General features: G+C 37.3%; 1 protein-coding gene across 3 annotated transcripts in view; it reads left to right on the top strand.

Moving 5' to 3' along the window:
- IMPG1 (interphotoreceptor matrix proteoglycan 1) overlaps positions 1–22,333 on the top strand; it is a 60,249-nt gene that overhangs the window by 25,588 nt on the left and 12,328 nt on the right. For 2 of the 3 annotated variants that reach the window (XM_054061166.1, XM_054061168.1), the window contains exons 8-13: positions 1,626–1,684; positions 3,438–3,458; positions 4,833–5,086; positions 6,248–6,324; positions 7,114–7,651; positions 21,737–22,308. In XM_054061166.1, the coding sequence (XP_053917141.1) occupies positions 1,626–1,684; positions 3,438–3,458; positions 4,833–5,086; positions 6,248–6,324; positions 7,114–7,651; positions 21,737–22,308 (1,521 nt within the window). The remainder of the gene's footprint in view (positions 1–1,625; positions 1,685–3,437; positions 3,459–4,832; positions 5,087–6,247; positions 6,325–7,113; positions 7,652–21,736; positions 22,309–22,333) is intronic. The other variant, XM_054061167.1, reaches the window with a different exon arrangement.

Genomic DNA, 22,333 nt, shown 5'->3' with positions numbered 1-22,333 from the left:
GCATTTAAAATTACATGAAAAACAGAATGCAGATTCATCTGCTTATGCTGCTCAGTGAATATTCATTTAGAAAAAGTAGGAATATGAATACAATTAAAAGAAAACATCAAGTTTATTACCATATAAACAAAACTAAGAAGAGTCTGAAGAGAGCCCATGCCAAGAGTCAGCTGGCGTAACATGGCAAAAAGGGGGATCAATTGCCTAAACATAGATATCTGGTGTCATTTTAGGTGCCTCGGATTGTCCAACATGTCTTCAAGTGCCTCTCAAATATAAGAAGGCTGCACTCTCTTTAACCAGCAACTAAGCAGAAGACAACCTTAAGGCATCTAAACTGACAGTGCTTGCCTAAATTTAGGAAAATTAATTGCATCCTAGTAATTTAAGCCCTTAATCTCCATTACTTTCAGTAAGCATTAGTACATGAATAACATTTAAAATCTTCCCATGATCTAATAGCTACTTCTGTACCACTTCTGCTAAATCAGACCAAGGTGAAAACAAAGTATTTAGCTCAGTTCCTTTCTTGCTGTCCTCTTGTGGGAGATGGACAAGAGCAGTGTAGATTGTAGGCCATTTTCTGTACTAGACTTCAGCTTCTCTTCTGCTTGCTGGAATGAAAAAGACCTCAAGGTTGTTACCTAGTATTGCAGTAATATACTGAACTCCTACTACTTCTCCTTCACTTAACCTACATTAGAGATGCAAAGAAAGCTGTGGGTCTGACTGTTTATTCCCTATCAGTTCTAACAAACTCTGGCACATGAATGAATGAGTTTTAAAAGTGTGCTGGGTTTTTACAGAATCACATAGCTGAAGAGGAGGAAAGATCTCCACATTAGTTCATATACTTTATAAGTGATATGATGAATTAAAAGGACATGATCCCTCTAAAGGTTTTTTGACTTCTTTTCAAGGGCTGCATTCCCTCAACTCCACAGGTTTTCTCTCAGATGCAAGGTTTAGAGGATGTGTTGCCATGTAGTTAACATGACCAGCAAGTGAATCTGAAAGGCACCAGGGAACCGTGTGTTTTAAAAAAAATTCCCTTTCTTCTGACATAGTAGATGTACATAAAATATCTCTTTTGACTTAGCAGTATGAGTGTTGCTACAATCAGAAAAGGCCAAATGAGCTGGATCTCAAAACACTGTTAATTCTTAAATTATAAATTTAAAGTTAAATTTATAAATGATTTGTCAAATAGTCTAAATCCATTTGCATTTGGTTAATATTTCTATATAATTAAAAATTTACTGTTAAGGTGTCTTGAACCACAAAATTAATCATAAAGAAAAGTTCTGAAAATGAGAAAAACATTTGATTCATGTGGTTTGACTTGTTCTACTGCGAATTGGGTTATCACTGATTTACATAATTGCCTTACTAAAAAACAGCTGTGTTTTTTACTTCATTTTGCCTATTAATAAGGAATACAGGCAGCATATATAAAGCAAATACTGTGTTTAAGTTGAGAAATGATACCAAAAAGAGGGCAGTTGAGACTCTTTCCTAAAGCTCTTTCTGAAATGTGAGAAATAATTGTCCGCGTAATCAACCTGGGCTTGTTTTTTAAGTGGTAGAACTTAACACTGAATTAATAATTTTACATTTTTCCATAGATGCAAAAAATATTCGAGAAACTTCCAGGATTCAAAGAAATCCATGTATTAGGATTTAAGTAAGTAAGAAAATGAGACTCATTTCTCTAGTGGCTACTAGGATTCTCCTCTTCCTTTTTTCCCCTCCAACATGAAAAGACCTATATAACAGTGAGGTGTGTATTGATATAAAGAGAAAATGGTTTTCCGGGAACACAGAGATAATATGAAGAGAAGTGAAATCGCTTCCTGTGGAAGACTATGAGGTTTTGAATCATTAAGTAGAAGTATCTTTGATTCCCTAAGGGAATCAGTAAGTCCTTTGAAATTGTTTGCTAGCGACATTGTATTAGGGACTCGCTTATATGACAAGGTAGAAAGTTAGGAGTATGACTATTTAGGTGGCTACTTGTTTGTGTGTGGATCCTGTACCCTTCATATATAACAATGAAGGTGCCTTGGCCAGAGAAGATTGCAAAAGGATACATGGTCACACATATAAAACTTTTCCAACAGAAGTTTCCCAGGTGTCTCAAACAAAAATATTTAATTTTTAAATAAACTTGTGTCCTGTCTTGCCATTTCTTTAAGGTTTATCTTCCTTGTGTGTTTACTTCTAATACATGCTGTTGTATATTTTTTGGTAGATAATCAATAGGATGGGGGGACCAAAACCTGAGTGTTTTAAATGGTTATGCTCCTATATGTAAGAGCACATTATGCAAAGAGTGAAGGGGAAAACAAATTACTAATAGTAAGAAATAACATAAAATTGAAAAGGAATAAAGAGCAGGGGAAAAAAGACATAAATTCACTTAGGCTTATGCACAGAATCAGGAATGTACAGTCCTTAATGCACGTTCAAAAACTTGCTTATCTTAATGCAATTTAGACAAAAGCATGCTTATTCCTAGATTTTCTCTCTGCAAGTTTGCTGGGAAAAAGGGAAGAAGAGTTAGTTAAATTAGTTATTTAGGTTTTGGTAATTTAAGTAAGAAAACAAAAAACTGGCTACTGCAGAACAAGAGGAGAAAATCTTCATTAGCATCTCACACTTACAACTTCCAATAACAAACCTCTTTCAGATGTGACTCAAGAAGATCTGGGATTTATTTCTGTTTATTGTCTTGGTCTTAGCAGCTGATATGAAAGCGCGTTCACTGATGTGGAAGACCAGGATTGTTTCCCATCATCTAGTAATTTATTTAGGTCCAGAGAGTTACAGATCAGCAAAGACAAATGTTGCTGTCCACTATGTCTTAGCCGTATTGCTACATATATCGGCAGCATTTCCCACAAGGTCCCACAAGACAATACAGAAGGACAACATTAGAGATAAGCTAGAGCCCCTGGGAAAACAACAAAGTATTGTGTTACAGAAGGTCAACATAGGCATGTCCTCTAGAAGTAATTAATAAGTCATTATCCTTGTGACTAGGATCTGAGGAGGCACCATGCGTGGTAACAGTGATGGTTGCTACTACTGTCACGCCACCATAAGGGGACGGATTAGCTACAGCAGTGCTCAAATTGCACCATTTGTAGTGGGAAATAGGAAAGCAGATATTTCAAACTATCAAGGTAAAGTTAAATTCCTGTTTCCCCACTCAAAATATGGACATTCCCATTGTTTGGAAGGGAAAAAGTAAAATGATAGGGTAGGCTGTCATTCTCACACAGAGACAAAAATTATGGATTACACGTAGAAGACAAGATAAATTGTGAAAAGTTATTTTTGATGTATAACTGATCAATGTATTGGTATACATGAATCTTTGTTTTTCTTTCTTTTGCGCTCCTTTATTGCACCTTTTATTCCGTGATGAAATGAAGACAGAAGAAGGAGAAAGATGGGTAATTTGTCTGTAATTCATAATTGACATTAATCATTTTATAGACTATTAGTTGTACATAGGTACATCAATAAATGTTCTTTATCTTGACGTGACAAAGTGAAATGGTTTGTGTTCTGCCTAAGTAAAAAATCTGTGATATAAAGCAGCAGGGACAGCTTTTACATTAATCTGAAATGTTCATTTAATCAAATTTTTTGGAATTTCTCTGAAAGAAAGAAAATTTTTTGACCTACAAATCTTCACATTCAAATGAGTAAAGATCTCTATCCATCATAAACTGGAAGTGAAAAAAAATAAGGAAACTTCATATTTAAATTTTCTTTTTTGATCTGCTGTGCCCTAACCATGTTCCTGCATAACTATTATCTTCAATAAGTATTCAAAATTTGATGTGTTACCTTCTTTATCAGGCCAAATAGAATGTTGAATAGACCATTTACTAGCCTGATAAAATGCAGGAGCTTTTGACTGGCCATACAAAAAGCTACAGAGTCTTTTGTAATTGCTTAAAAGTACTGCTAGGAAAAATTTGCCTAGCAGTTCACAGAATTTCCTTTTTCCTCATAGCTTAAAAGGAAGAATTGGCTAATGCTTTTCCTGAATTCTTGCAATATCATATAAATGTTAATACATAGCACATACTAGATAAAATGAAATTCTCTCCAGTTATTTGATATTTTTAAAAGTAACATAGTGTTATACAAATGTTTTACAATATAGTCATTATTTTTCAATTTAATTAGATTAATTTAGCATTTATGAAAAGTAATATATTAACAAGAGTGAAAATTTGAGACTTGTGTTAAAGAAGTACATCTAGGGAGAAAGCGAATTCCCATTGTGAAAAGTGATTTGCTTGCCACATTAACTAACTTTCATGTTGTCTTCAAAAATGAGTAAAAAAATGCACCAGATGTGACAGGATTTTTTTCTTATCTGTAATATTAAGAACCATCTAACCCGTTTTCACAGGTTCCTGCATAATCAATAGGTGATTATGGCTCCTAGTAACCCCATTATGCATTTATGACTGCTTGAAGAAATAATCAATTACTTCAGACTGTATTCCCAGTTCTACAGGTCTCAGTTTAATACGAGCATTCGTATTAAACTGGATTATGTTAGAACACTTTTTATAGTTTTCTTCCATATTGGAATTTTTATTAAAATTAATGCATAGAAAAGAAGTTTTAGGTATAGCAAAAGTAATTTGAAGATAACAGTCTCATGAGAAAGAAGTATACCTGCATTATTTTTACTGAAGATAACGTTATAGTTACATATAATTTTGTTTGCTATATTCTTTGTAAAATCAGTTCTCAGCCAGTAACTGATTTTGCTGCATTGGGCATTTTGCATCTTCTCGTTGCAGATCTAGTAGCACCATAGCACGATATGTGGTAAACTTTGAGAGAGATGGCTCAGAAACCAAAGCCACGGCAGACGACATCTCAACTATTGGATCTAATAAAGTTGAAAACGAAAAAATTCCATTTTCTCCAAAGGAAGAGCGGGAGATATCAGCAACTAAACTCACAGTTACAGACCTTCAGCAACTGGTTGCCATCGCACTCCATGAAGACCAGTCCCTGCCAATGGACCTTGGAACACTTCAGTTTACTGATGGTCAGTAGGCAAGCCAGTACGATAGCCTAAGAAAGACTATGAATATTCATTATACTTTTTAATTCCTCGTATGGACAGTCTCCTTTTTTTAATAAGACAAAAAGTGAGAGCATCCTCTAACATAAATTTAGCTTTCTGACAGCTAAGTCTGGACAGCAAGCCATCTAACATCAAATATCTTAACGAGCGTTTGATCACGCAGTAAAATCTGTGTTACAAATCACACTGTAAAGGTTTATTTTGCTCTCTGAAACACAGAGAAAGTGTAGATGAAAAGCCAGGCATCAAGGCCCACAGCAGAAGGTTGAAAGGGCTGTGTTCTGTTTAGTAATCCAGCTAATAAATATCCCCTTATATTGCATTAACAATTTTTCTAAATTAGTTTTGGGGATGTGGATGTGGGTTAAAAATGGGGAAAATAACTAAAATATTTTTTCAACTGCATATTTTATCAAAACAATCTTAAAACACATACCAAATTTTACCTTTTTCCAAAAAGGCAGCTTTTTTTTTTCAAAAAATAATATTTAGATAAATTACTTTCTGTAAGAGTACAATTTTGTGTTTTAATGTAGATTGAAAGTCCCAAGAAAAAATGCATGGGTATAGAACTCTTTAGTAATAACAATTTTAATCAACTTTTCCACACTAGTTGTTTTTAAAAACCAATTTTAGAAAAACAGCTTGCATGCTACTGTATTCAAAGAGCTCCTTGAAGCGAGTGAAGGGAACAACTGGGCACTAAAGCCAAAATACTGAGAGTAACAATAGTGTAGACATTGGGAAAAACTGTTTTAGGTTTAGATTTAATGGACAGCACGATTTAATGACTTGTCATAGCCCATGTGGATTTAACTGAGTGGTTCACACTTCAGCTGATTTTAAGCATTCATCCACGGTTCAGTTCTCTGCAGATCTATGCCATTTATACTAAATAGCAGGTACAAAGAATACTGCATAATAAAATTCCTGTTTTCCTCAGAATTACTGGTTTAAATGGAAATTTATGCCTCTTCCTTCCTAACATGTATTTTTTAAAGTAATTTTTTTATGGAGAATAGTATTAATACTGTTTTTTAACCGAGTCAATGTGCTCTGATCAGTTTTCTCTGTGTCACTGCTGGAATATTGTGTTTGCTTTCTCTATTTTTTTATTTCCAGAATCTATTATACCACCTAGTGATTTTGATAATGATATCCAGTCCATGGTCACTATTTCTCTGGCAGGCCCTGATTTTGTAAGTTAATACTGGTTGTTTTATTTATTTATTTCTCCATGAGAAATGTAGTTACACAGTGTTAAGATGTATATAGATATAAAGAAAAAGGCTCTTATGCTAAAATACATATCTACCTTTCTTAAATGCTGTAAGGATGAGTGTTGTGATGTTATTCTGCAACAGAGATATCATTTAGAATATGTACAGGTGAATGCTACTGCTTGATTACCTTTTCTAGTTTTAATCACAAAGTAAATGTCTCACAAAAAGCTGGGAAGGGACTTTTTACAAGGGCATGTTGTGACAGGCTGAGGGAGAATGGCTTTAAATCAGAGGGGGAATGATTTAGAGTAGATATTAGGAAGAAATTCTTCACTATGAGAGTGGTGAGGCACTGGCACAGGTTGCCCAGGGAAGCTGTGGCTGCCCCATCCCTGGAGGTGTTCAAGGCCAGGTTGGATGGGGCCTTGGGCAGCCTGGGCTGGTGGGAGGTGTCCCTGCCCATGGCAGGGGGGTTGGAACTGGGTGATCTTTAAGGTTCCTTCCAAGCAAACCATTCTATGATTCTGTGATTCTGTCTCAATGACAGAAGGAGAGCAACTGACACCAATAGCAGAAGTCATATTTCTTGAACCATTTTTGAAATTACAGGCAGTATGATTAGGATCACGTGCACACGCCAAACACTTCATACATCCCAATACTTCATGGCGTTACAGGCTCCTGTACAGGGTTTAATATGATTGGCCTTTTTAGCAGTAAATGTTAAACATAATAATGAAAACTGCTTTTAAAAATCTTTTTCAGGATGACTCCATGAATGTGGAACTTCCATTAGGTTACCCCAGCCCAGGAACAGCGGACCAAACAGGAGGCATCTTGATCAATGAATTTACAACCGGTTTCCCTGTGCTAAGTGGAGACATCAGTACCTCTGAAGATTTTAATAATTTTGTTTCATTAGAACCTGTGTTCCCTACCAAACTCTACAGAGAACCATTTCAGGACAAATCACCTCCAGATACACAAGATATTACTGCTGACCACCAAAGTTTCACAGTGCCTTTCAGTGCTCTGGGTAGCACTAGTAGTCCTCCAAAACCAGAGGATTCCTATTTGCCTCCTCCAGCAGATGATTCTGCTAGCAATGACTTAATCACTGATGGCTATGAGTCTCCAACGGTGCAGGCTACCACACCGCCGTTTTATACCAGAGACAGCTTTACTCAACCTACTCTACTGCAAGCTGGAGATGAGTATAGTGCAGCTGAGGAGAAGAAGGAACTGAGTGATACAGCAGAACCACCTTTCAAGGAAAGTGACGGAGACAGTATGCCTGGACAAGGTAAGAAACCAAAGACTTTTTCATAAGAAAGAATAGGAGAGATCCAGCTGTTATTACACATACAGTTGTGATTGTAAGTACAGCAAGCTTTCCTTTCAGTCATGAAAGATATTTTAATGTACAATCAAAGGGTAAAATTTACATTTCTGATGCTCACTTTAGTAAAATCCTAATGTACCTGATTTCAAGGTTGCCAAGGCAAAGAAAAAAAATAACCTCAACACAGCAACAGCTGCCTAAGGACAAGGTACATTTCTACAGGGTATTATGATAAAAATTGCAAAAGACAGAGCAAAAAGAAAAAGAAAAAAAAAGGAAATCTCAGGCCAACACAAAAAAATCTGGTATTTGAAACCAGAAGGTAAATTACTTTGAGTTCTACAGACACATCTGGATGACAACAGCAAAAGTATCATGAAATAATTTATTCCAAGCAGAGTATCATGCATCAGAGAAGTTTATATATCTACAAGTCTGATGAAAGTGAAAAAAATTTAAAACATTTCTGATTTTGATGTTAGTTTATTAAGTTTATCCACACAGGCACTGTTTGCATAGCTGATTTGAAATACCCCAATGCATGGTTTTAAACATCCTTTACAGTGTGCCCACACAGCAGAAATGTGAGAGAGGGGAATGCCCAAGTAGTCCATAGCATTGTTGTTTCTGGATCCAATAAATACCAAGATAAGTGTTCTAAAGAATAAAGAATGTAAAAGCTGCCACTTGGAATCGTACACTAATCTGCTCTGGACAGGGAAGTGCATAGCATATTCCATTGCACCTGGGAGTTCATGCACTGAGTAAGAACTTCCTTTTCTATAGTCTTGCCTTTATACACTGGGGTCTGAAATGAGAGAAAGGCAAATACTTTATGAGTACAAAGTGACTTAAAGATTAGAATATCACTTATATAACAGCAAGTTGTGAAGTGTTCCTGAAAACAAAGTTTACGATGAAAAGCGTTAAGCAAAACTGTTTTCAAATGCATGCTGAGAAGTCTAATAGTACTATTGATAAAAGCACAGCATACCTTCAAATAACAGCACAACACACCTTTAAACAGCATTCATTTTAACTGTGGAAAAGTGTTACATTTGTGAGGGAGAGGGGATGTCATATGCATTTTTCATTCTATTCATTCATTGGGTCAGTGATTTGATGGTATAAACCCACATATCTATTGTGCCATCTGCCAAATAGCTGAAAAAACTTCTGGCCTAACAGCTCCAAATGACTGAAGAGAAGAAGCAGAGGGTATTGGATTCAGCAAAAATACAGAGCAATTTACACTGAAGATACTAGTTGCATTCTTTCTCTTCACATCAAAAATTGTAAAGAATGTGTTTATTTCAAGTTTTTGTAGTTACTGTCTTTCATTGGTGGGTAGAGGGATACAGGAGATGGACATCTTTAATCCCAAGGTTCACGCTTGCTTGATTACTCCCCAGTGACAGTGTGGGACCACAGTTCAATTTGACTCTCACACAGCGTCTGGTACCTCATTTCAAAATGGGGATTAGATTATGTGTTTCTAAATGGTCCTCGGAGATGATATACATTACATAGTTTAATGAGCTTCAATGTCATCAGGAAGGATAATACAAATGGAATGTTCACTACTTATTAACATGGATGTCTTCAAACAAACTTTTCTCATATGATTTGAAATTCAGTAAAAAAAAAAAATACAGATTTTTTTCTTCCTAAAGCCATTGTGTCAGTGCCCAAAGAATTTGGAATCATTCCCTTAAAGAGGTGTGTGTCTTCAGTAATTGTATGTTTGATACTCTAAAGACCTAGTACTGACTTTTTAAACACTGTTGCACATTTGAGTTGAAACTCACAAATCCTCAAAACAGACTGAACTGTCCAGAGCTGTAATAAAATCTTCCCCAAGCTAAGGCTCACATCTCTGTCCCTCCTTGTTTGCTACTACATTGACACAGCCTTGTTGTGAGTGGTCCTCTGATATCTTCCTCCTACCAAACGGTGAATTCAGTGTGACACTCCTCGCTCGCTATTATTGCTAAGCAATCTCTAAAAAAGCTCGGTTTTCTGGAGGTTTGGGGGTTCTTTCTGCCTCTGCTTCATCCCCAGCTGCCTAAGCACCATCTGCGCTTAGCATAGCTTTCTATTTCATATAACCAGCATTGTCATGGAAAAGAAAATTCCATTACCTCTTGCAAGAACTACTCTGGATTTTCCCAGGAGTGGAATTCACCCATTCTTTCTGCCAGAAATGCTCACCAGTTTTTTCACATCGATGGTTGTACAGGGTAAGTTCTGTTTCCTTGTATATTTTTCTATTTTCCTTATGTTTTCTTTGACCATAAACTGACTGGATATTCTCAACATTGTCCCCATCAGCTCTTCTCTGTGCCCTTTCACTCATTGCCTGCCACTTCAAATGTGCAAAGAATGCTTTTCATGGTGGTGCTGCTTCAGTTTGATGCTTGGAGAAGTGACCAGGTAGGTCTAGCTATGTCATTTTCTCAAGCATTGTATGTGATATTGATTAGCCTAAAAGTTCTCTGTGAACTGAGAAGCAGAAATTCAGGAAGGTGAATGCAAAGGTTTAAGCAGGCCTATATTAGGATACACATGATCTACTAAAAAGTTCATAGTGTGTTCACTGTTTATGGTAAAGTTGGAGTACTACAGGTATCCTGAGGAGTCATAAAAATATTAGAGTATGTGATTAGAGTATGGCCAAACTTTAGGGATAGTCTGCTGCTCAGCTATCTCCATACCAGGAACAACCTGATTAGAAAAAAACCTGCATCACATCTTCGAAACATACTTAAAAAACCTAAAATGAAATTAATAATCCGAGTAAAAATGTGTGAAAGAAACAGAGTACTATCTGTTTTCCCAGTTTAAAACAGCACTTGTTTAAATAACTAAGCTATTGAATCACTTCGCTTCAGCTTTACTTTGAGGTTAAGCTTTGCTTCCTTCAAATGTGATTTCTCATTTATGTCTTCCTCCATAAATAAGCAATATAAATGCATGTTAACGAAAATGGATGAAACTTTATTTTATATGCAATTTTTAATGCCAAAGACTCATTAAAATTAATGCGTGAAGTATGGAAAACAATTTCTGTTTCCACTAAGAAAATTTACCTACCCAGAGGCAAATCTTCTGAGCTACTTGTCTAGTGAAAAATAATGTAACACCTCATTCTCCACCTATATAGATAGCAGGAAGAAATACTTCAGTGCTGAGCCCCTTGTTCACTCATACATTTTACTCTTAAGTCTCTTCCCCAGACAGGCACACATTGCTATCTCATTGCTTCCCAAAGCGCATACCTGCACCAGATGCTAATATTCTGCATACATGTTTGGGGTCTCTCTAACACAGGCATAACTTTTGCTAACCAACTCCATTGCTCCCGCAGCTAATTCTCGTGCACTTCACATGCTCCCTTTTAGACTCTCAAAGTTAACCATTCTTCAGTACCTACATTTTCCAAATGCTATCACTTCTCCTGTAATTAACATTCCCCCAACCATTGTCCCCTTCCATTTTCAGCCATATTTCACTCCAAATTAGTCACCTCTCTCCATCCAAATTTACCATGAAACTGCTGACTTAAAATCGGCCCACTAGTCAAAACTTAAGATTTCCATTGGTTGCAGGTAACTCTCTAACAAGTTAGACGTAACATATGTCATATAGGCTTTCATACATTCCAGTCTCAGATCCCATCTTGTGTTATAACCAATCCATGACCAACATAGACAAGATTCAAAGCTGAAACTCCTCATTCTCTGATTTTCATTCTATTAATTCCATGGGTTTCACATACAAGCAACTATACAGGATTAAAAAAAAAAAAAAAAAGTTGTATTCAGTGTTTTCATTTTTTCTTGGCAAGTCTTAAAGTGTTCATCTTATGACAAGATATAAAGAGTCACAGGGTTTAACTTTCTAATTTTGTGTCTGTCTTTTCTGGTTTTAGGTCCTTGGGTCAACACATTACATGAATTTATATCAAGTGACTTCTATTTTGTTTTTATCATTTTGCAAACTAATAAACTTCTATACCATGAAACTGTCTGATGGTTCTATTTTCCTCAAAAATTTGAGTGTTTTTCTTTCCTATCACAAAGTTTAGAGAAACAGAGAAAGTGGGTAAGGATTTAGAAGGTTCTTTGGATTCTGAAGGATAGGTATTGCAAACTGTCTGATTTCATTTCTAATAATTCTAAAGTAAAAGCAGTTGGAAATACTATTACAGGTTCCAGGTTCTCTTTTGGGGGATCTCCGAGTTTGTGGCAGTGGTGTGCAGGAGTGTTTGCTACTTTTAGGTGGATGTTTCTTTATGTTTCCAGGTGTTTATGAAGCTTTAGGTTATTTTCACTCAGACTTCATTATTTTAAAATCATTAAAAGCTATGATTTTAGGTGGGATGTTTCTTATGCAGCTTTGATTCCATTCCTTTGCAGAAGTGTATTGATATTTGAAAATTCACTGCTTCTCGGTTTTTCTTCTCTATTTAGTTCATTGGTGTGAATGACAATTATGTCCAGGCTTCTTAATTTAGCATGATATCTTCCTTGCTTATTATATTTTTAATATGATTTTACTATGGTAGCAAGTAATGCAGAACTTCAATGCAAAATATCTTACAATAAATAACAGTGACAGTCTCTGGCTTTTTAATGTTTTCATTGTATATGTACTTACTGCTTTCCTACTTGACAAGAGTATTCTAATCTCTGTTGAATCATTTCTTTAGTGAGGACTTTAATCAGAACCCTGACTTTTAGAGTTTTTGAGCAGTAGAATGTTATTTTATCTGGCAATCTCAGTAGCAGATGAGGTAAAGGTTCTGAAAATGGTAAAAGTTACTTATGTTATGGAAATAACCTACCATTAACCTCCTGTGCGTACAAGGTATCTAATTGTATACCTGTCTTTATAGCATTCTCATAAAATTATCCTTAACATCCAACTTTATAATCCTGTAGTTACAAGTGCAAATACTGTTAACTGCCTAAAGCAATTAATATGGAAACACTGACTTTTCTTCTGCCATAATCAGAAGATTGCTGAGGCAAATGGGTGTTTCTGCAGCTTTTCAGAGTCTTATGTTAGAAAAGCAAAACTGTCAATGTAACCACGTTCAGCAGCTCCTGAAGTCAGCAGGGAGACTGTAGCGGGATGATGGTTCAGGTTTAACAGACTATCACTGACTGCTCTCCAGTCTCTTTTCCACGAATACTTCTGCCACATGGTTTCAGGGCAGAATGAAGTCAAACATTGCTACTCAGAGCTTTGGGAATGCTTTAAACACAAGCGGTTCCTGTACTGTTCAAAGTACTTATGTGTTTCTGAAATATTTAATCCTTCAGAACTGCTGAAGCATGAGAATGCCAAAGGCAGGTGTTAAAATTTAACAGTTGAGCCTCTGAATCTATGAATTCAACACACGTGTATAAAGTAAGTCTGCCCAATTATTTGTACATATATTAATTGTATATAATTCCACCTGTTGTACTTAAAGGACTACTTTTAAGCTGGAAAAAATTCAAAATAAATCTCATATTAAATCTACTTGTTATACTTTCTCAAAGCTTTAAAGAAAAGTTTATTCAAAAAACATGCAAAAAACATTAATGAGAAAACTATTAGCAGACAGCTAATTAAAGTAAGTAAAATTGTTAATAAAACAGAAAATGGCAAGTGGAATTGCTATTTTTCAGCCATGCATCAACTAATGCATGTAAAAGTGGTAGTCAAAGAAAAAATGAACTTGTAGTTGCACAAGTCTTTCTTTTTGGATGGTCTTTACAGGTACAGTGACAAAACATGAAAGTGCTAAAGGCAGGTGTGACTCCCTTTTGCTACTGACTAACTTCCATTAAGGATAAGGGAGATTGTATTTCCTCAGGAGAGAAGGATCAACAAAAATATTAACCCTCAGAAATCTTATAAAGGGAATTCTTTCTTTGTACTCAAAGCTTTGCATGAGTTGAGTAAAACCAGCTAACTTACATCAGTGAAATGTTTATGGGCAGTCAGACTGTTGGGAACTGTATTGTTTTGCATCTATCAGGAAGAATTAGCTGCAGTGAGGGAAAATCTGCAGGGAAATACAAATAGTCAGGACTTGGCTTTGTTCTTAGTGGTTTACTCTAAATCTTTAAGAATCTTTGAGGATCAAGTGAAGATTTGTCTGTTATTATTTCTTCAGTCATTGTAGAAGTATATAATACTACCGATCTACAAAAAAAAAAAAAAAAAAGGAATCATAGTAGAGATTCCAAAGCCTGGGAGCAAACATCACAAATCAAACAGAGTCTGTTTTCATGGTCAAATTACTCAGCTAAGCATTAAAATCTGTAAAACAGCTTTGTCCAGGTAGTCCAGTTGTCACTAAACAGAAAGTGTGTTTTGAGTCCAGCATGTGGAGCTCAGCTGCCCAAGAACCCTTGGAAAATTCTATTTGAATGAGCATAGGCAAAATTAGTAAACTGTAGTTGCCCAGCACCCAGTACATGATTTTGCAAGCTTTACGTTATCCTGTTAGTTTTCAGTGTCAGACAGATAGAACTGAATTTTTCTGAGGGTAGTGAAAGAAAAGTGTAATTACTATTTTATTGGGATATACTCCTCTTGTGGCATCATTTCAGAATGACATTTATTTGCATCTTTAGTGGTGAGAACATGATGATGAAAAATAGCTGCAAGGTATAAAAATTTTGTGAATAAACTGACTTTTTCTTACATCAATTGCGCAGAGCACTACATGGCAGTGGAGCTACAGCTGCAGCTATCAGGCTGCTCTGTGAAAAATTAGACTACTCAAAAATTTCAGTGAGGCTGCTAAGGAAGAAAAGTCAAGAGATGCAAGGAGAGACGAGGTCCACTTGATGGACCTGCAGGATTCACTGGAGCCAGTGGAGAAGGAGTTTTGTTGGTTTCACTGGGCAGTAAACCTGGTTTCTGGACAGTTCATCTAGGCAGAGAGAAGGACAGCCATAGCTCATGCTGGCTCTGCTGTCTTGGCTTTAGAGTTAAAAAGACAAACTTAATCAGATATTATGTGCAGCGAGATATTTGTTATAACATGTTAGGTTAATGATCCTCTTCTCTTAATTCTCTTAATCCTGATCTTACTTGTGCCCTAGTTAAAAATGAAAGACCTCAAACACAAGCTTGGCACTTTAACTACTTGTTTGTACACAACAGTCCTGCATCCAGCGATTTTTTTCAGGCACCAACAAAATATGTAAATCTAAATCCAGCTGCTTGATGTATCAGTCCATCTGTTATTTACATCGGCATAGCTGCCCATAAGGAGACTCTTACCCTGCATCAGGGACCAGTCTCTTAATTACACACTTTTTCCTTCATTAGTTGTTTTCTTGAGCCAGTATGTATACAAATCTATACGTACATATAGTAATGCTCTAAATTTATGCACAGAAGGATATCTGTCAGTGGACTTGGAAAATTTGTCTATTGCCAATAGGAAATGTCAGTTCTTATTAAGCTCATGAATGAAATTAAATGCCAGGACCTCTTGATGTATAATCTTCTGGGTCTGCTTACTAATGCAAACCCACTAGAAAAATGTCTCATCAAAATTTGACCTTTCCCAAACAATAATTCCTTATTCATGGTCAATTAGTAAGGTCGTCCTCACTTAAAAAAAATGTAAGAGGACCAACTAATTAGATATCTAAAATAAAGTTGCTGGAATGGCAGTTGATTTTTTTATAAGTCAAACTTATGTATTTTACTCCCTCAGCTAGGAATAAATGACTGCATGCAGCACTCTTTTTATAAAGATTTAATATAGCAATGCACCCAGGAAATTGCCTCTTAATTTGGTGTTACACATCTTTGCCAACAACATTTTAATTTTAGATATAAAATTCTCCTCAGTAAAATATTGCCCTGCTTTGTCCTTGTAATGCAAAAAGAAAACAACAAACATTTGAAGAGTTCAGTGAACATCTTTGTGGGAGGATAAGGAGTGGCTGAGAATTAGAGTTGATGGGGGTTTTTTTATCGCTGACAGTAGTTTTCAATTCCATACCATTGTTTAACCTTCAATATGGTTACTCTTGGGGTGTATTTGAGTTCAGCATCTTATTTTGTGCTCTCTGTTGGTGCCCTACACCTGTGTGACGGTGTAGTAGACCAAAGTGTATGCTGAAATGAAACATGCTGAGAGTAAGAATGTGTAAATCTTCGGTGTCTGTACTTTTAGAGGTTTCATAAAATAATTGCCTGTGTTTTTTCCAGCCTTCTGCTGTACAAATCGGTGAAATTTAAAAAACCATTGCTTCATGATGAACCAGTTCAAATGTATCTTGTGTTATGTTTCAAAATTACATATGTATACATACATATACACTTGTGTAAAAACATTCATACAGAATTACAGAATAATTAATCCAGTCCAATCCCCCATTAATGAGCAGGGACATCTTCAACTAGATCAGGCTGCTCAGAGCCCTTTCCAGCCTGACCTTGAATGCCTACCACCTCTCCGGTCAACCTGTTCCAGTGTTTTACCACTGTCAGTGTAAAAAATGACTTGCTTGTATGTAATCTGAGAAACGACATGTATTGTTTTTATCAAGAAAAACAATATTTTAAAAGCAAAATGACTTTTTTTTTTCATTCCAAATGTCTAGATTTTTTTTGTTTTATCCATAGTTTTTTTTTAACTCCTTAGGATTGCCTTTTATCAAAGTCACATGCACACAATGGAAAAGCTTGGCATCGGTTCCAAATCATTTTAGTGCTGATTTCAACGCATCACTTGTGCAGGCAAGTCTTGCAGCGGTAGTATGACACGTGTTAGGCAGAGTGTGACCAACGGAAGGGGTCAGTAACCCCCAGGCTAAAGTCTGGTGTTGTATTTCAGTGAGTGCTCAGCAGCTCTTCTGCTGAGCCCCTTTACTTTCACATTGCAAGGGACTAACAGCATCTCTATGATCAGTCATTGTGTATCTCAGCTGGAGAGGCGGTGACTGATAAGAATTGGCAGCTTATGAAAACAGGTCATGCATGCACAGACATCACCTTGGTATGCCCTCACGGCCTTATAAGTCACTTTGCTTGTAATAAGAGGGTGCCAGAAGACCTTTACAATCTATGTATAGACTATGTATATAACATATACACAAACATATACACAGGTATATGCTAAATATGAAGTATATATGTGATTATACTGCTCCAAACTTACCGCAATTTCAAAGCCATTTCAGTGGTTCTTCCTCCTGCAGTTACCTCTTTCTAAAATATAATCTGCCTAACAAATAGCATCATGATCATGTGCTTGAGTCTATGTTGTCATGTTGAGAGAAGGTTACTCTACGGAGCTGCAGGTTCATCCCATCAGTAGATCATCCTGCATTAATGACTCAAGCACTAATGCTAAGAAAGCTGTTCTGAGTTCCCTTAACTGATAGGTGACTCTCACTCCTTATCAGGGTAACAAGTGACAGCAAGAGCTTTGTAAACAGAGAACATCACTAGGCTTTCTTTTTTCTAATCTCTCTGTATCCTTGATTACACAAGAAACACGAGGACACAAGGAGAAAAGCATCTGAAGTTCTCAATGAGGTATTAGGGCATCAAGCGGTGGTGCAGCATTTGGAGTAACGTGCAACATGCAAAACCTCAGGTACCATAGAGCACTTCATTATTCTATATTTTGGCAACTCCTTGGGACGGAAGGATGAGGACTGTAGCCCTTGTGTTATACTGACAGCAGTGCTAATTACCTATCACCACAAATGAAGGGAGAGTGCACAGCTGTGATAGTTTCAATGAGAATTTTCTGCACTCACTTTGTGACCCCACTGTGTTTTCAGCCTGGCCTTGCAGGAAAGGAGAACGCAGCACTCTGTCTGCATCTCACCCAACACAGACGCTTCATATTAGCAGTGGTCTTCAGAGCTTTTTCCAGAGTACTCTAAGCTCACTTGTTATTTTGTACGCTTCAGTCATGAACAGCACTGGGCATTTTGGAGAGAGGTGGGAGGAGTTCAACGTGCAAAAATTAAGGAATTATTTTATAATCTGGCAGAATATTTTTCCTGCAAGGGCCATAGGAGTGGGCACTCCCTGTCCTTAGTGCAAATCCAAATAGCCTAATCTCACTTACTCAGGTTTTAAGCTGCTACAGTTCCATTTATTTCAGTGAGTTCACTGCTGATAAATGTGGAATTAGAAATCATCCTTAAATATCAAACCCCAAATAAGTGAGATATGGTCTTATAAAGTGGTAATTTTTGTCATCTAAATCAGTCTGGTTTCCAAATATTCTGCCACTAAAAATGGGCACTTAGGAGAAAATGTTTTTGGGCATGCAGATGAAAGCAACAAAATTAACTATAAAAATTTGCCTTGTCCTATGGGAAAGGTATACTAAATACCGACAGAGATGAGTGATCTTCAATAGCTTACCATCAGCCAGCTGGTGTTAAGGGCAAAATATGCATTTCCTACAGCATGCCACTGCTTTGCAGTTACCTACCTTAAGACCTGATCTCTGGAAAACCTTGGCAGCACTCAGTTCCTCCTGAATGTGCCAGAGAGTAACAAAAGGCTTGTCCATCATCATCAGCCATCCAGGCCCTTGAGAAATGTTTGGAAGAAGCCTCTTTGGTGACTGCTCTACTTTCTGTTGCAAGGTAACAGGAGAATACTGCAAGAACGTGTAACAGTAGCTAATAACCTGGTCTTCAAAGGACAGGGAGCGCACTGCAGGCAGCTGCCATACAAACTTGCAATATTTTCTGCATTCAGAAAGCAGCAAAAGTGGAAGGTGTCGTTTCCCTGATCACCCCACTAAAGTAGTCCACACCATATTTCTCGAATGCATAGCTATGAGAACACGCGCCACTGCTGTGATAAACTCTGCTCTAGCTGGAATTTGCCTGTATTGCTGAAATACAATATTAACATCTGTTACTCAACACTGTTTTAACCATGGTCTTAAAATACATTCTGCTTTCAGACAGGTTTAGTTGTAACGGAATGACATTTGCACTAGTTACTGATGTAGTAACTGCATAAATAGAAGCAGATGTAGTAATGGTCCTTCGAGAACTCTGAGGAGTTCTGTTTCAGAGTATCCAGGTTATTTTTGGAAATTGTTCCTAGAAGTTCACTTCCCTGCAGAACAGGCAAAAACCTCTTAGCTAAGTGTTAAACACTCATAACAAACAGAAAACATTAGAAATGTGAGTGGGAGTAGGAATATTCCAATAACACCATGTTACTAGTATTCCAGAGTGAAACTCACTGACCATTCATCAAAGCCAGAATCACACTGCCCTGCTGGTAGTGTCAAACTACAACACAATCAAAATTGTTTCCCTTTTTTCAAAAAAACCTTAATAGTCCTTATCACTCTGATATTTGAGCATCTCAGATAAATCCATGATCATCAATAATGCTGAAGAGGTTGATTTAAATAACAGAAATTATATAAGGGGAAAATCAGGCATCTTTCTTACATAAATTCATTGAGTATGTTCTGAATTCAACAGAAGGCACTTTGAAAGATCCAGCACATATTTGGATAGTTTTTTTCATGCAAGATAAACATCTCTATTGAATAAAGAGACAACAAAGATTACTGACTTAGAGAAAGCATCTCACTTTTAAATGCCTTCTGGAAGTGAGATTAATAATACACAAAGGCACTTTCTCAAAATTTCTGACAAGTTAGAAGAGGAATCAAAAAGTAAATCTAGCTCAGACTTACTTTGTAAATCTGATCAGACACTAGTCAGTCTATTACATGTTATTTTATTACTATACATAGAATCATAGAGTAGTCTGGGTTGGAATGCAGCTTTAAAGGTCATCTAGTCCAACCCCCCTGCAATAAGCAGGGACATCTTCAACTAGATCAGATTGTTCAGAGCCCTGTCCAATCTGACCTTGAATGTTTCCAGGGATGGGGCTTCTACTGCCTCTCTGGGCAACCTGTTTCAGTGTTTTACTACCTGCTTTGTATAAAATGTCTTCCTTATATCTATTCTGCATATAAGAAATCCATCTTCTTCATAGGAGAGGCGTTCCAGCCCCTGCAACATTTTTGCAGTCCTCTTCTGGACCCACACCAACAGGTCCATGTCTTTCCTGTACTGAAGGCTCCAGAGTTGGACATGGGGCTCCAGAGCTGGATGTGGTACTTCAGGTGGGGTCTTACTAGAGCAGAGGAGAGGAGTAGAATCACTTCTCTTGTCCTGCTGAGCACACTCCTTTATGTGCAGCCCAGGGTACTGTTGGCCTTCTATGCTGCCAGTGCACATTGCTGGTTCATGTCCATCTTTTCATCTATCAGTTCCCTGAAGTCCTTTTCAGCAGGGCTGCTCTCAATCCCTTCATCCTCCAGCCTGTGTTGATACTGAGGGGTGCACCAGCCCGGGGGTAGGACCTTGCACTTGGCCTTGTTGAACCTTATGAGGTTTGCACGGGTGTACTTCTCAAGCTCATCCAGGTCCCTCCGAATGGCAATGTATCTATTGATCTTATTTATTGTTTATGTGTATTATTTTTTACATCTATATATGATATGATTTGATAATTTTATATTATTAACTTATTTTATTTGTTTAGCTTGGGGGGTATCTTTTTACACTACAATCACTGAATCACCATACATATACTATAACGTACATAATGAAATATACTATAAAGGGATAAACTGCATATGTAGCAGCTCTTAACAGAAGTTTGTGTAAAGTAGCAACCAGATGGGAGAAAATTCTTCTCAAGCATCTAATTCTAGAAAAGCACATGCCATGCCTTAGAGCAACACTGTAGTTTTCAGAGGTGTGGTTAGCTTAGCAGAATGGGGCTATATAGAAAATAATCCACATTAGACTAAGGCATTGTATCTGCACAGAGGAAGGAAAGAGCTAGTACGTGCTATTAAATTAACAGGGTCAAGAAAATAGACAGCTGTCTCATATCAAGGTCACCTTTGTTGAAAGTGTACATTTGTTCTTAAAACCAGCAATACAATAAGCAGAAGATTGGATCTCATTCATTTAGAAGCAAGGAAATGGAAAGGGACACAAAGAACATCCACAGGTAATTTTTATGCCATGGATAGCATGGTTGCCACCTCCTCCATTTGGGTTTAATTCTAATGCAAAAGTTACCTCTCCCTTAGTACTTTCATTGGCCACTGGGAGGAAATTAGTGCATAGGGAATGGAAGAGTTCATCAGCTGGAGAAAAAAATCCTTCCTATCAATCAGCTGATAAGTGATTTTGCCTGCAGGGAGCGGCAAGAAGACCCATGTGAAGAGCACACATAAGTAGATCACTGGAAAAGGACAAAGGTGTCAGCTTGGCTAGATGTCTATTACTTTTGGCCATTGTTTTCTGTGAAGTCTTTGTGGCCAGGTAGCTACAAGCCAAATTCTAAGAGTCTCATTCATTGTGCTTTAGATTTGGATTTCAGCTACACTTCCGAAATCCATGCCAAGCCCCAGTAGGAAACTCATAAAAGTGCAGCATCTCAATCAAATGTCTGCTTCACACACAGTTGATGATTTCTTAAGGTTTGACTTTGTTTCCACCGGTACCATTGCCTTTTAGGTAAATCCGTAGTTTGCATCTGAAGAGGCTGTGCTGTTTTTCTTAACCACATTTTATGATTACGGGCAAATAGTAGCTTTAATGTCTCACAGAGGGGAACAAAATGACTCCAGCATGCAGCTGATCCAAGCAGACAGCTCAAAGCTGCAATCTACTCTTTCAGTCAATATAAACTGACAGTGTGATTATGTAGCTTCAAAACAAGAATGCACTTTGGAATGGCTCAGGAAATATTTACCAAGTGTAATTATTGTTTAAATGCAGCACCCACTGAAATCTCATCAGTCAAAGGTGTGGATGAGGTGTTTTATTCCAATAGTGCTTCCTTGGTGATGGAAATCACATTTTCAAATTTAGATATTTTTAAAGCTTGTTTTTAAAATGCTTCAGTGGAAATACAATACTCGCATTGTTCCTATGCTTGATGTTTGTCATGCCCACTTTTCAAAATAGCTATTTGATTTTCCCCCTGTTTTTTCTGCAGCAGTTAAGATCATGGATGAAACGGAATCATCGGGTGATGACATCTTAGCTACAGCCAGCATTTACAAAACATTGCCTTTCTTCATCACTTCACGTGAGCTCTCTACCATGCAGCCTGAAGGTGCAATTACAGGTGTGCTACTCTCAGACCCAACAGCACCACTGCCTGCAGCAACCAGCCCATCCTACAGCCACTCTCACATCATCGAACAGTCCCTTGAAGAACCAGATTCCTCAGTGCCTGTATCTGAGAGCATTCCTCGCGATGGCACAGGGACAGGAGTGCAGGATATTGCTGCAGAATTGGACCACATCGGTGTAATCAGCACAGCGGCACTGGATGAAGCGGAGCATGGCAGCGGTTACATCTCAGTGCTAACAACAGAGCCTGTAGAAGCCACCCCATCTCCTACACTGAAGTATGTAACTACCAGCTCCATGACAACCACAGCCAAAGGCAAAGAGCTAGTGGTTTTCTTCAGCCTGAGGGTAACCAACATGCACTTTTCTGATGACCTCTTCAACAGGAGTTCGCCAGAATACAAAGCACTAGAACAACAGTTCATACAATTGGTGGGTGAAAATCAACTTGTACAAT

The sequence above is a fragment of the Cuculus canorus genome, chromosome 3, assembly GCF_017976375.1.
Source record: "Cuculus canorus isolate bCucCan1 chromosome 3, bCucCan1.pri, whole genome shotgun sequence".
NCBI classification, from domain to species: domain Eukaryota; kingdom Metazoa; phylum Chordata; class Aves; order Cuculiformes; family Cuculidae; genus Cuculus; species Cuculus canorus.
This window is presented reverse-complemented; position numbering and strand designations above follow the sequence as displayed.